This window comes from Eriocheir sinensis, chromosome 30 (assembly GCF_024679095.1).
Source record: "Eriocheir sinensis breed Jianghai 21 chromosome 30, ASM2467909v1, whole genome shotgun sequence".
NCBI lineage: Eukaryota > Metazoa > Arthropoda > Malacostraca > Decapoda > Varunidae > Eriocheir > Eriocheir sinensis.
Window position 1 is genome coordinate 8,165,111 of NC_066538.1, and position 13,877 is coordinate 8,178,987.

Consider the following 13,877-nt stretch of genomic DNA (forward strand, 5'->3'; position numbering starts at 1 on the left):
ATCACTAAGGGAAGACGAGGTGATACTGGCGTGGTGGAAGGAGGACGTGAAACTTGAACCACTAAGGGATGAGGCAGAGGTGACGGTGGTGGCAACAGACCCGTCGTTCCCAGCGCTCAGATCCTCCGCACTCACCCCCTGAATAGTGATGCTCGGGGCGGCAGTGGCGAGGAAGGACGTGGGGAGGAAGCAGCGTGTGGAGCCATTATCATACCTTACCGAGGGCGACATGAGGTCCACGTTACGTACCTGCTTGGCGAGGAGGTTTTGTTTGGTTGCCTTGCGTATGGAGGAGTGCGTGTCATCCCTCTCCTTCCCGCTGCCGCCGCCGCTGCCGCTGTGTATCGACGAGGCTCGGCTTGACCCTACAGAGAGGTCACGCCAGGTCAGACAGTCCAAAGGGTCGGGGTTTATGGGAGGTCAATCAGTTGTTGCTTTAGTGGTTGGTTTTGGCTGCGTGATGTTGAGGTTTGTTTGTCTGTTTGCTTGCTCACCGTGGCATGAAGGTAAGTTTGCATACAGGAGATTATTCATGACAGCTGAGGGTATGCTATTATATGAACCATCCAACCCCATAAGGGAAAATAAGGATGTTAAACGAGAAAAAGAACAAGAGGAAGCTGAGGGTATGTTATGTATGATTTCTGAAGGTGTGTTTTGCAGGTGATTCACTAAAGAGAATATACTTGACAGTTCATATCCACAGTTCACATTAGCACCCACAACAGGAATAAAAAAACACTCCAGAAAACTGAGGTGATAGGAAAATGAACTCTTGTTATATTAGAGATCAAAAAAAAATTCTTCATAATTAGAGATCAATAATTTTTTCTTCAAGTTCATTCTCATCCCTTACCTCAATTTTACACAGTATTTTTTTCCCCTGATGTAAATACTAAAGTCAAACCATTTCACTGAGTCCGTTGAGGCGTTGGATTCTGCGGGTCCTTTCCTCTCCTCTGCTCAGCCACACAGTCCCAACATCTATCTCTTCCTCCCATATGTTGGCTATAGGTAACATATGAGAGGAAAAAATAGATGTTGGGATTGTGTGGCAGAGCAGAGGGGAGGAAAGGACCCACGAAAGCCAATACCTCAACGGACTATTTGAAATGGTTTGACTATAACAGGATACATGGATACAAACTGGCAGCTCTATAGCCTACATAACCATACCTGACATAACCCTACACAAGCACACCCTGAGCAACAAACACCAACACTCAAGCAGCACAAACCAGCGACTTCCAATCGACTCAAAATCAATAGAAGTTTGCCATCACCCAGCCGGCCAAATGCTAGAATTCATAACGTTTTCAAGTCAAATCTGCGAACATGGCAAAGACAGGACCAAGACATGGGACACACAATATGAAATGAGAAATCCATCACACATTCTACGTGACATTCGACTGTCTTGCAGGAATGTGACACTACGGAGGATATAAAAATGAAAATAATAATCTGTAATAGAAAGACGATCAGGCATTTGTGCACTATCATCTCTTTGTCTTTGCTTTCTGCCTGTGAACGGCCACTCAATGAGGAAATAATGATGATGAAAAACACCTCCGCCAAGATACTTAACCGGAAACATTGAAGTCCAGGATATTAAAAAGGAAATTAACACGACATCAAAGACCTGAGTTAGGACACTTAATCAGAAATAATGAAGTGAATTAAAGAAGAATATCATTAGGATATCAAACAACTAAACCAAGATGCCAAAACAGAAACATTTACGTGCGCAACATAAAAAGAAAATCACTGAGACGCCAAACACCTGCGTCAAGATACATACAGGATCAGAAATTACGAGTAAATATAAAAGAAGAAGATTATCAAAACATAAAACGCCCATCTTAAGTTATGTGTGTGTAATCAGAAACATTCCAGTCATGTGTCGTGAGTCATCAGTCCTTGCCAAGCAGACAGGTGCACCACAGAGCACACAAAGGGAAGGGCAGCAAGCGGCAAGAAGAAAATACACAAAAATACATAAGGGGATAAATTGTTAGTGAGAAGCCAGAAAAAAAAATATATCTTCCACTACACCAACTCTTTGTTTATGAGAAAAATATTTTACTCTCGTGACAAAAACTTCGCCACAAGTCATTTAATAAGCTTTCCCAGACCCTCCGAGGCATTACCACACCCACTACGCCACCACAGTTGCCACACCAACACACTATAGTACAGGAGCTTATCACCAGATTTCTCAAACGTTGTACTAGCCTTCATTGACAATGATGTGGCTGATTTGTCTTTTTCAACCTGTTTTTCAAGGAGTGATAAGTTGGTTTTGTTGATTTTTTTTTCTATATCATTTTCTACGACTGAGTTTGTAACATGTTGACTTAGATCCATGAAAACCCAACACTTCTAACTACTGTAACTCAGGGCTGTATTACAAGTCGAATCCCAGAAGTTTTGTAGTGCCGCGACTAGGCCTGATAAGGGAGCCTCCCATAACCCACTTGGCGAGTGGGGTACCTCTTTGGCCGACTCGGTAAGGAGTGGCTCTCCCATCACGCTGGTCGCGGGTTCAATCCCAGGCAGCTGGCGAATACCTTGATCTTGATCGATACACGCAGAGGGCATGTTGGGAAATAGAGGAAATAGAAAAATATGCTCTCGGGGCATGACAGTTTCAGGTCCCAACAGAGTTCGGGTTTGAATAACTCTGTAGGGACCTGAAACTTCACGGATTCGACTTGTAATACGGCCCTTAAACCAAAACTGGAATTAGAAAGACAAACAAGCCACATAACCATTGATGAATACTAGTGCGACGTAAAAACAAATCTGGCGTACGTGTTAGTGGTGATGTTTACAATGTTTATTCTGCATCCGCTGGGGAGTTTGTGTGTTAAGGTGACCAGCTTCAGCGGGGAGCCTTGTAAACCAGAGGTGGAAATGGGAAAGCAGATGAATGATGATATAAACACTGTCAGGTAGGAAAGTGAAGATGTACAAGGGAAATATAAGGTAGGAAAGTGAATATGTATACATGGGAAGAATAAGGTAGGAAAGTGAATATGTATACATGGGAAAAATAAGGTAGGAAAGTGAATATGTATACATGGGAAGAATAAGGTAGGAAAGTGAATATGTATACATGGGAAAAATAAGGTAGGAAAGTGAATATGTATACATGGGAAAAATAAGGTAGGAAAGTGAATATGTATACATGGGAAAAATAAAGTCATGTATGTGTAGATAGATCAAACAAATGCAAGAAAAGAAAAACTGAGGTCATGTGTAAGAAGAAGGATGGACAGGTAGCCCAATACAGGTACAGGTAAAATATTAGGTAAGTGGAAAGGTGAATAAGTTTATGAAAGAAAAAATAGTGCACAGACAGGTAGGTGGAGGCAAACACTGTACAGGTATTTGAGTGGACAGGTAGAAAAGGAGAAATTAATCAACTTATAAACAGGTAAAAATATAGGAAAAGAACAGTGTAAACAAATAGGCTGGGAAGCAGATAAAAAAAAAAACTTAGTGCACAGGTGGACAAGTGGAGATGAACTATGAACTGGAAGACAGAAGAGCAGGTAAGAAGGAGAAATTAATCAACTCAGGTGCAAGTGAATCAGTAGGGAAAGGGAAAGGTGAGCAAATTAATAGGAAAACAGGTGAGAAAATTATGTTCACAGGTGGGCAGGTGGAGGAAATATTTGACAGGTAGATGAGTGGGCAGGTAACAAGAAATCAATCAACTCAGGTGCATGTGAAAGAGAAAGTGAGTGAAAAATACAGGTGAAAAAATGTGCACAGGTGTATAGGTGAAGGAAAACACTGAACAGGTAGGTGAGTGGGCAGGTAACAAGAAATTCATTAACTCAGGTGCATGTGAAAGAGAAAGTAAATGGATAAACAGGTGAGAAAACAATATGTGCACAGGTGTATAGGTGGAGGAAAACACTGAACAGGTAGGTGAGTGGGCAGGTGACAAGAAATTCATTAACTCAGGTGCATGTGAAAGAGAAAGTAAATGGAAAAACAGGTGAGAAAACAATATGTGCACAGGTGTAAAGGTGGAGGAAAACACTGAACAGGTAGGTGAGTGGGCAGGTAACAAATCAATAAACTCAGGTGCATGTGAAAGAGAAAGTAGGTGGGAAAACAGGTGAGAAAGTGTGCACAGTGGAGGAAAATACTTAACAGGTAGGTGAGTGCACAGGTAACGAGAAATCAGCTCAGGTGTATTTGGAAGAGAAAGTAAGTGGAAAAAACAGGTGAATCAAAAGTCTGTGCACAGGTGAGATGGAGATGATTAAATAAAAGAATGAGCAGGTGAGGAGAAATTAATCAACCCAGGTGGAAATGAAAAAAAGGTAGGCAAGTTGGTGGGGAAACAGGTGAATAATATTTGTACACAGGTGAGGTGATGAGTAAATAGGTGAGTGAGCAGGTAGACAACAGTGAAATTCATGACACCTCAGCCACCCAAGGTCACAGGGAAAGAGAGGAAGCATTGAGTTCCTTTATTATAGTACATTACTCGGCTCATGAAGTACTATTTATATTACACACACACACACACACACACACACACACACATGCCAGGGCTGCCAAGGGTGAGGTTTCTCCGCCTATTGAATCTATATTTTTGTTGACGTTCTGCCGAAAATACTCGTAAAGTCGCTGGTTATGGATTTTATGGAGTAGCCACGATGTTATTTAATTCTAGAGATGAGTCAAATTACGTATACATAAAAATTTTGTGGTTATCTCATGAGGGTCAGTTTTAATTTTTCTTTCGTTCTTTCTTTCTTTCTTTTTTGCATTGAGGGTGTTTTGATTTTTCTTTCGTTCTCTCTTTCTTTCTTTTCTGCATTAAGGGTCAGTTTTAATTTTTCTTTCGTTCTTTCTTTCTTTCTTTTTTGCGTGGAGGTCAGCGGGAAATTCTCACAGTCTTAGCAGCCCCGACACACACTTGCTGCAGAGGTGAGGGAAGTAAGGGAATGCAGGAGGGAGAACTCTCTAAGGTTAGGCACACTGATTCCTTCCTTCCTTCCTTCTCAGCTGGTGTTATGGGCCCATATTCTCAAACATCTCAGGACTTACACACGCCCACATTTGGCAAGACTCTCATAGGTTGTGGGTATTTCCAAGGGTAGTTTTGAGAGCCTAGCGATTGTTCGATAAGGATTCTGTACCATGAGGAAGAAAAAACTCATGAGAACCCAATTAGTCTCCTTAGTGGCCTTTGGAGGTATTTGTTGTGAGAGCCGAGAGAGTCTGAGAACATGGGCCGAAGAGTTCTGCCTTCTCAGTGACATCAGCAGAAGGAAAGGTTTTGAATCAAGACACTTCTGGCGCTGAGTTAGAGCATTCTGTGTTGGCATCTGTTGTACTAGTGTGGGAGAATTGTGTTACGGGCATTTATCTCTTATATATCTCTTGTTTGGCCCTTGGTCTGTCTCCCTTACCATAGGAACTAGTAATAAATATGGGGATGCAATATACAGATGATAATTTAAAGGGGAAAATATCAACAAGATGTGAAATATGAACATTGCAAGAGGATACAAATAAAAATAACTTTGAAATTTTGAAAACTGTAGTTGGAGCTGAATTTATATAATTAGATGATAGTTCAACAGAAAATAAGTAACAATAGAGCTGAACAGGGACACTATAAAGGGGGGAAAGTTAATATGCAGCTCATTGAAATTTTGAGACAAGCAACCTAGTGAAAAATTGAAGCCAGGTTACACAAAACAGAAATGTCTTGGAAAAAAAGGAATAACAATAATTCAAAAAAATTTAATCTTTAGTCAGAAAATTCACTAGAGAAATGAATCCACATTACACAAAACAGGGAAGTCTTGAAGGAGGAAACTTAGAGAACCCCACCAATGTGCATCTAGGCAAAGGTCTACAGGGAGTGGGGGCCAAAAAGCTATCTTAGGGGACACCTGCAGTGCCTTGCCCCACCCCAGTCATGGCATATGTACAATACAGCACCAGGGCAAGGCTTGTAATGCTCGCCAATTGCTACGCATCATTCAAAGTACACGAATTCACATCAGGAAAAAGTAACCCTGGAAATCCAAATTGGGGCATGGAAGTGAAATGGTTAATATGATGTTATACTATCAACCAGTATTTTGACAGAGAAGTTCCGATTTGTTCAAAGTTTGGTGAATATATAAGTTGGCACTTTTTACTTTGTGCCATTCAGTTTTTTTTAATCCAGGGGCCACACAATTTTATGTTCACTGAAGTAAGCCAGTTTTTTTATCAGTTATTTTTATTTTACTCTGGTCTTCAGCTTCTACTATTCAAGACCTACCAGCCCTACTAGATATCTTTTCAACAGTTCAGCCCAATTATCATGAGTATCTTTCCTTGCTGATACGAGAACAAATTTGAATGATGCACACAATTTAGCGAACATAGGGCGTTGGTAACACTGGCCCCTGCACACACTATACAAGGTGGCAGGAAGGTGGCAACACTGGCCCCTGCACACACTATACCAAGGAACTGAGTGAGGAATGTGGGAGTATAGTGGATGCAAGTGCGAATGAGAGAAAATAAATAGTGCTCTGCCCGACACCCATGAAGAATATAAAAGGAAGTTAAGGCATCAATAAATACAGAAAAAGCAATATGTACATTACTCTACGTGGAGAAACACAGCAAGCGAAATACTACGGAAAGACACAAGAGATACAAGAATATGATCTACACATTAGAAAATAAAATATACGACTTCCTACTGCATAATAAAAGAGGAATCTATATATACAAAAAAATGAATCTACCCTCTTGAAAATAGAATAATGTCACTTACTCCATAAGAAAACTAGATACAAGAATAGAGTCTACATTTCAGAAAACAAAAAATACAGCTATCTATTATCACTGCCATAGGAGGGAAAAAATATATAACAGAGATCAGAAGGAAATTTGAGTCCAAGTCATGAAGGATAAACAATAAATAAGAACACAGTGAAATAAATAAAAATAACCTACCGTCCTTAAGCTAAAACATATGGTATACCGAGATAAAAACGTACTGATTGGCAACTAACGTGAGTATCCTAAGGAGGAACACGTGGAAAATTGGAGATTACAATAGCATAATACTGATGTTAGTTTTTTCTTTTCATTTTTGTTGTATGTAGAGTGGGAGTATAGCGTCCATGTGTTTCCCAGTATGTGTGCGTGTGTCTGTGTGTGTATCTTGTGTGTGCGTCCAGGAATGACAAAATGATACCCTAAAAACATACTATCATTCTACCTTAAAAAAAAACTACGACTATTACATTAAACAACTATCTAAAATCTTCATTAGCTAAACCACTTCCTCCTCCATCAATGGCACACACACCTCAATGCCCCAAATATGCATGAAAATCGACAATCTAATATCTTTTTTCAACACATGTCGAGAAAAAAAAGGCTACAGGCAATCTAATATCTTTTTCTACACATCTCTCGACTAAAAAAGGCAACAGGTTCACTAGATCTACGGAAGCTATTTGGATACTTTTATGTGACTGTCAACACTATTTACCACCTCAAACACAAACACTCATAAATCACTTATTTTTCTACACACACACACTCACACTCATCGTCTCTCTTAGTCCATGCATTTGTGTTTACTCTTGATTTACCTTCCTTCTATTCTACCAAAGGAAGGTTCAATCACTATCTTCTACTACAGTACTTATATCACTTTCCTCTTTTCTATTACATCTATCAGTCAATTCATTTCCCATATCAAAGGCACCTAATATTACTCCGTTCCTTTGGTCTTTGCACATGTATCTATTCTAACGCTAATACCAGCTGATTTGTATTATGTCATGGGTCGGCTCTCACTATTAACTTCTTTTTGTTTAATGTCCTTATTTCCTACTTCTGACATACATATACACATACTCTATCCTCCCTAATGCTAGTCCTTCTCATATCTTTCTCCATATAATCATCTCCACATCTCGCATCACCACCATACACCCTCACACATTCTCACCACACCACCAAACATCACTACAACCCTTGCCATCCACTCTCTCCACCCCCACACACCTTCCACACATGACCACATACCTTGCTGTCCACTCTCTCCACCCACATGCCCTCCACATATCACCACAACCCTTGCCATCCACTCTCTCCACCACCACATGTCACCACCCATCATGAAGGCTTGAGGACACACCACATTTGCACATAAGTTATCACAGTTTTCAGGAATGGCACATGACCTCAAGACACTCCCTCACACTCACACACTCATGAATACTTATTAGGATTTCCGACTTTATCTATACAAGTTTCCTATGCTGTCAGTCTCCCCTATACCTTCATCTCTGCTTCCTCATTCTTCAAAATAATGATTCCTCACACGATGACACCCACACACACACTCATGAATACCTAAGACTTTTTTCTATCTACACTTTCTTCTTCAGAGCTTCTTCCTATCAACACAAGGTTCTGATGTTGGCAGTCCCTCTATTTCCATCACCATATTCCTGTTTCCTCTCTTCCTTTAAATTATCAATGATTCCTCTTTTTCCTCTTTATATATATGTACATTCATTAAGTACTCTCCCTACATGCCTTCATCCCCATATCCTTCTATATCTCTCCCTCTAAACTCTCATTAATTCCTTGGTATCTCTTTATATATACATACATTCACTAAGTCCTCTCCCTAAATGCCTTCATCCCCAAATCCTTCTTTATCTCTCCCTCTAAACTCTCATTAATTCCTTGGTATCTCTTTATATATACATACATTCACTAAGTCCTCTCCCTATATGCCTTCATCCCCAAATCCTTCTTTATCTCTCCTTCTAAACTCTCATTAATTCCTTGGTATCTCTTTATATATACATACACTCACTAAGTCCTCTCCCTATATGCCTTCATCCCCATATCCTTTCTCTCTTCCTCAAAACTCTCAATCATTCCTCCCTGTATCTCTTTGTGTATACGTAAATTCACAAAGTCTTCTACACTATTACCTAAGTTCTCACTACATCCTTCACCCTTCAGTTTGAGGTAACACGGTATATTATGCAAGGAATGAGTCACCGTATGTGAGTATAGGAGTGAAGAGTGAAAGAGAAACAAAGATTTTTCGCACACACCTAAATGGGAAGTCAGGAAATATTACAGCTCACCAGATTAAATGAAACTATCTCGTCCTGGAAATGTGGAGAAACCATGTAAGTAATATAATGCAAAAAACTGGAAACAAAAAAGAAAATATAAGGAGAGGAATGAAGTGAATTTGGGACGTTTCAGAAAAAAAAATTACACCATTGATAAACAAAACTGTGGTGAGATGTGGCTCAAGAAAATACCAAAGAGCAAGATGGAAAATAAAAAACAGACATGTCAAAACAAAATAAAACACACTGGAACAAAACATAAGCCCACACGAGCAAAAATAAAAATAGAAACAATATATAGTCAGTACACACCAAGTCACGGCAGCACTTACACACATGGAAAATTAGAACGTAAAGAAGAAATAATTACAATAAACACTGGTGCTGCATATTCACAGTAGTGGTGGTGGCGGTGGTGATGAGAGTGGAGGTAGTGGTGACAGAAAAATTAGTGATAATAAGGCTAGGCTAAGGTAGATCGGGTTAGTGGAGTGTTTAGTAAGTTTAGTTAAGTTTACGTACACGAGTTTAATACTGAGAAGTCCCGTTGTTTGCCAGTAGAGGCGGGGAAGGCAACCAGAAGAGTTACGAAGGTTTGTGATTGCACTGTTAATTAAGATTCACCTCCTCTTACTTACATGCCAGAGATAAAGGACGGTGAAAAGGGGAGTACGAGAATGATAGAATACTCGGCCAGAAGAAAACCTTGTCGCCAGTTAGAATGAAGGACTATAAACATTAATGCAAGAAGATTTTAGGAGAGATTTTATACAAGAGAGATTTCGACCCAAGTTAGAATGAGGACTTTTTAACCCGGTAGCTGTGGGGATCATGTTTCTTAAGGGCCCCTCTAAGCGAGAAAAATGAGAAAAAATCATCACTCTCACAAACCACTCTATAATATATATCAAAGCATTTGTGATCAGTTTATGCATCATCTATTTGGGGGGATTTATATCATAGCAAAAATGTGGCTTGTCGCTGCTACCAGGATAAACTTTTATATATATGAAGATTTGAGGGGAGAAAGATGTTATGCAAGTGAGATTTTAAACTAAGTAAAAATGAGAGATGTTTAAACTTATATACATGAAGATCTTACACGAGATCGACTTTCTACAAGAGAGTTTCAACCCGAAAAACTTCAACCATTCATCATACTCTTACTGGAAGGTGTGGCGGGAATTATCAAACCACAAATTGCACTGCCCTTAGCCTTCCTTGTGGCCGAACACCACAATATTAGGTAAGGACAGGTAAGGGCAGGTGGGTTGACATAAGGGACTGTTAGGGATGAGAAGGGAAGGGGAAGAAAAAGAGGTATGAGGCAAGGGAAGGGACTGGAAGGGAAAGGAAGGGAAGAGCAGGAAAAAGAGGAATGAAGCAAGGAAAGGGACTGGAAGGGAAAGGAAGGGGAGGGGAAGGAAAAAGAGGTATGAAGCAAGAAATTCAAGGTACGGAAGAACAGGATATGGACAGGAAAGGGAAGGTCATGACAGGTTGTGTAAGGTAAAAGAAAATATATAGTGTACCATGTAGGGAAGTGTCACATCTGCTAAGGTCACACGTCAATGCACGCTTGCGATAACAACCCTAGGGAAGAGCAAGGGAGGGCACGGCTAAAGGGAGGGATTAAGGGAGGAGGAACACAAACAAATCACCCTAAATGATCGTGACATTACCGTAGCTTGCAACAGGGAGGGGATGAGAGGGGAAGAGAACACATTAAATACGAGCAAAGGAAGGAGGGATTAAGGGAGGAACATGCCCATATCACCCTAAGTTGATCTTCGTGACATTACCGCGTCTTGCCAGGGAGCCGTCCATGCTGCTGGGGTGGCTGGTCAGGCTGCTGGGGGCCGCCGAATCATCCGGGGTGTCGAGGTCGTCATGGCGGTGGTGTGAGGCGTCGGCAAAGCGAACGTTCTTGGTGAGGTAGTCGTCGTCTGCCTCGCGCTCTCTCAGGCCGAGGATCAGGACGCGGAACAACTCCCAGTCGCCAAAGTTCATGAGTAGTACCTGGGGGGTGTTGATTTGGGGGTTGTGGTCATTGTTGTTGTTGTTGTTGTTTAGTGGTTGTTTTTGTTGCTGTATAGATTGTGGTTGCTATCAGTGCTTTTTGTATTACTATTTAGTCACTTATTCTTACTTTTCTGCTGTTTTTGTATATAAGTATCATTTTTACATGAGAAATAACTGATAACACATACATACTTCCGTGTTCTCTTCCTTAAATCAATGGTATATGTACATTTATGTGCACCTTATCACATGAAAATTTCAATGCAATCAAACTGCAAACTTAACAAACTAAAAACAATCTAAAACACTCACATGGAACATACAATCTCACACACACACACACACACACATGCCTCAAATAAACAAACATACAAACCCATGTATTACTATCCCACAAGACACACACACAAAAAAAGAACATCACCGACACAAAAAGAGTGAGAAAACAGATTAATCAAAAAATAATTCCAATTAACAACAAAAAAAAACACAAACAGCTTCTTCATTTTTACTTTAAAACTTAAGAGTGAAAAAGAAAGTCACATATTCACAAAAACATAAAAAAAATCATTCAGTTCAACACCAACAACAAAAAAAGTAGCTCTTCCCACCTTCTTCAGGTCGTCCAGGTCACAGTGCATGAGGACCTTCCCGTTGATGTTGTGCTCCTGCAGGCGGTCCTTGTAGGCGGGCAGCATGCCTGTACTGACGCCCTCCACCTTGCTGAACACATCAAAGAGCCCGTCGATGGTCAGTGTAGAGAGCCTCTTGTCCGCCGCCTCTGGCTGTGGGGGGAGAGGAAGGGGAGGGCAAGGGTGAGATGGGTGAGGTGATGGGTGATGATGGGAAGGCTTGAGAATGTTGAATATTGCTACTGTTACTACTACTACTATACTACATACTCTTGCAACTACTATAACTACTACTACTATTACTGCTGCTACTATGCTGCTTCTACTCTATTCTTCTTTCTTCTTTTTGTTTAACGTCCTTATCTTCCCCTATGGGCTCAACAGGCTATGAGTCTCTTCCACTCTTGATGATCAGATGCTCTCTCCGCCCTGATGTTCATCCATCTCATTTCTTCCTCCACGCGCCATCTCCTGGGCTTCTTTGGTATTCCAGCTGGTCTCTTCCCTTTAGCTTCTGCCTCCCTAACCCTTCTGAGTACATGGCCCTCCTACTACTACTGATATTACTTCCACTACTGCTACTATTGTTACTGTTTGTTTTGTCTACAGTTCATTATACAAGAATTAACAAGTTTTTAATAATCTTTTAGAACTCTCTACCACTTTTCCTTTAGCAGAGCAGAAGTTCAACAAGATTTCTTTCCCATTGCATTCTTTTCCCATTTTTTCATTGCTCTTCACTGCTTGCGTTGGTATAAAAAAGGTTAATAAACAGAGCCCACTAACCGGCAGACTGGAGTGGCTGGGGCTGAGGCCAGCCATGGGGTTGACGGTGATGGGCACATGGTTGAAGTCGACGGAGGAGGAGCTCTGCATGTTGGGCATGAAGGTGTGGGGCGGCCCGTACCCCCACATCATGGGGTTGATGGGGGGCAGGCTGGCCGTGGAGTTCTTCTGGTTGCCTCGCATGGGCTGGGGGAAGGGTTGGCTTGAGGTTAGGTTGGGTTGGGTAAGATCTTGTTTGAGTTAGGGTCAGTTTGGTTAGGTTAGGTTTGGTTAGGTTGATTGAGTTAGGCTTGGTTAGGTTTGATTTGGTTTGGTTGGGTGGCAATGGTGTTAGTGTTGGTGTTGGTGTTGCTGGTCATGGTGTTGTTGGGTTAGGTGGTGGTAGTGGTGGCAGCAGTGATGGAATGTTAACTTGAGTGTACTGTTTGATGCTAAGTTTGAAACAGAAATTGATTGCAAATGCGTTAAATTTACCATGAAAAAAAAAAGGTAGACATTTCTATAAGGCATACTGAGAGAGCCTAAATTTCTATCTGCAAGACTAACCTGGCAGCAGCGAAGGGCCAAATTTGTGCCATGATATAAACCCCCCAAAATAGATGATGCATAAACTGATCACAAATGCTTTGATATATATTATGAAATGGTTTGTGTGAGTGATGATTTTTCCTCATTTTTCTTGCTTAGAGGGACCATTAAGAAACATGATCCCCGCTGCTACTGGGCTAAGTGAAAATTGCCAAAGAGATGATGGGAAAATCTGACATTAAAGAGATGATGATGATTGGTTTGACTGAGTGGTGTGTGTGTGTGTGTGTGTGTGTGTGTGTGGGTGTGTGGGGGGGGTTAATAGGGAAGCACTCACCGGCCTGCGTGGTGTGGTGGAATTCTTGGGCGCTGCGTCGTACTGCTGGAAGCTCCACGGGGACGGAGCCGGCTGACCAAGGAACTGTGGGCCATCCTCAAACTGTGGCTGGTCCTCCTTGATCACCTGGCATGAGGGAGGGATAGGATATGATGATACAAATAGGATATGAATAGAATACATATAGGATAGGAAGAGGATAGGAAGAGGATACAAATAGGATATGAATAGGATATGAATAGGATATGAGTACGATATGAATAGGATAGGAATAGAATACAAATAGGATATGAATAGGATAGAAACAGGATACAAATATGATAGGTACAAATAGGATATAAATAGAAAAGGAATACATATAAGTCGCCTGAAGAATAGCTAGTCATTGTAGATTTAGTTGAGTTATTAATTTCAGAAGAGAGA

General features: G+C 41.0%; 1 protein-coding gene and 1 long non-coding RNA gene across 30 annotated transcripts in view; one reads left to right on the forward strand and one right to left on the reverse strand.

Annotated features, from left to right (window-relative positions):
* The window catches only part of LOC127005543 (kinase D-interacting substrate of 220 kDa B-like), a 148,190-nt gene that overhangs the window by 41,350 nt on the left and 92,963 nt on the right, over positions 1 to 13,877 (reverse strand). For all 29 annotated transcript variants that reach the window (XR_007758700.1, XR_007758696.1, XR_007758697.1 and 26 more), the window contains 5 exons: positions 13,455 to 13,580; positions 12,590 to 12,775; positions 11,783 to 11,956; positions 10,952 to 11,168; positions 250 to 365 (listed from right to left, as the gene is read on the reverse strand). Coding sequence is in view for 8 of the 29 variants with exons in the window: in XM_050874468.1 (XP_050730425.1) it covers positions 250 to 365; positions 10,952 to 11,168; positions 11,783 to 11,956; positions 12,590 to 12,775; positions 13,455 to 13,580 (819 nt within the window). In the remaining 21 variants the exon portion in view is untranslated. The remainder of the gene's footprint in view (positions 1 to 249; positions 366 to 10,951; positions 11,169 to 11,782; positions 11,957 to 12,589; positions 12,776 to 13,454; positions 13,581 to 13,877) is intronic.
* On the forward strand, positions 1,034 to 10,513 carry LOC127005544 (uncharacterized). Its single transcript, XR_007758702.1, has 2 exons — positions 1,034 to 3,914; positions 4,041 to 10,513. It is a non-coding gene; the product is annotated as an uncharacterized LOC127005544 (long non-coding RNA).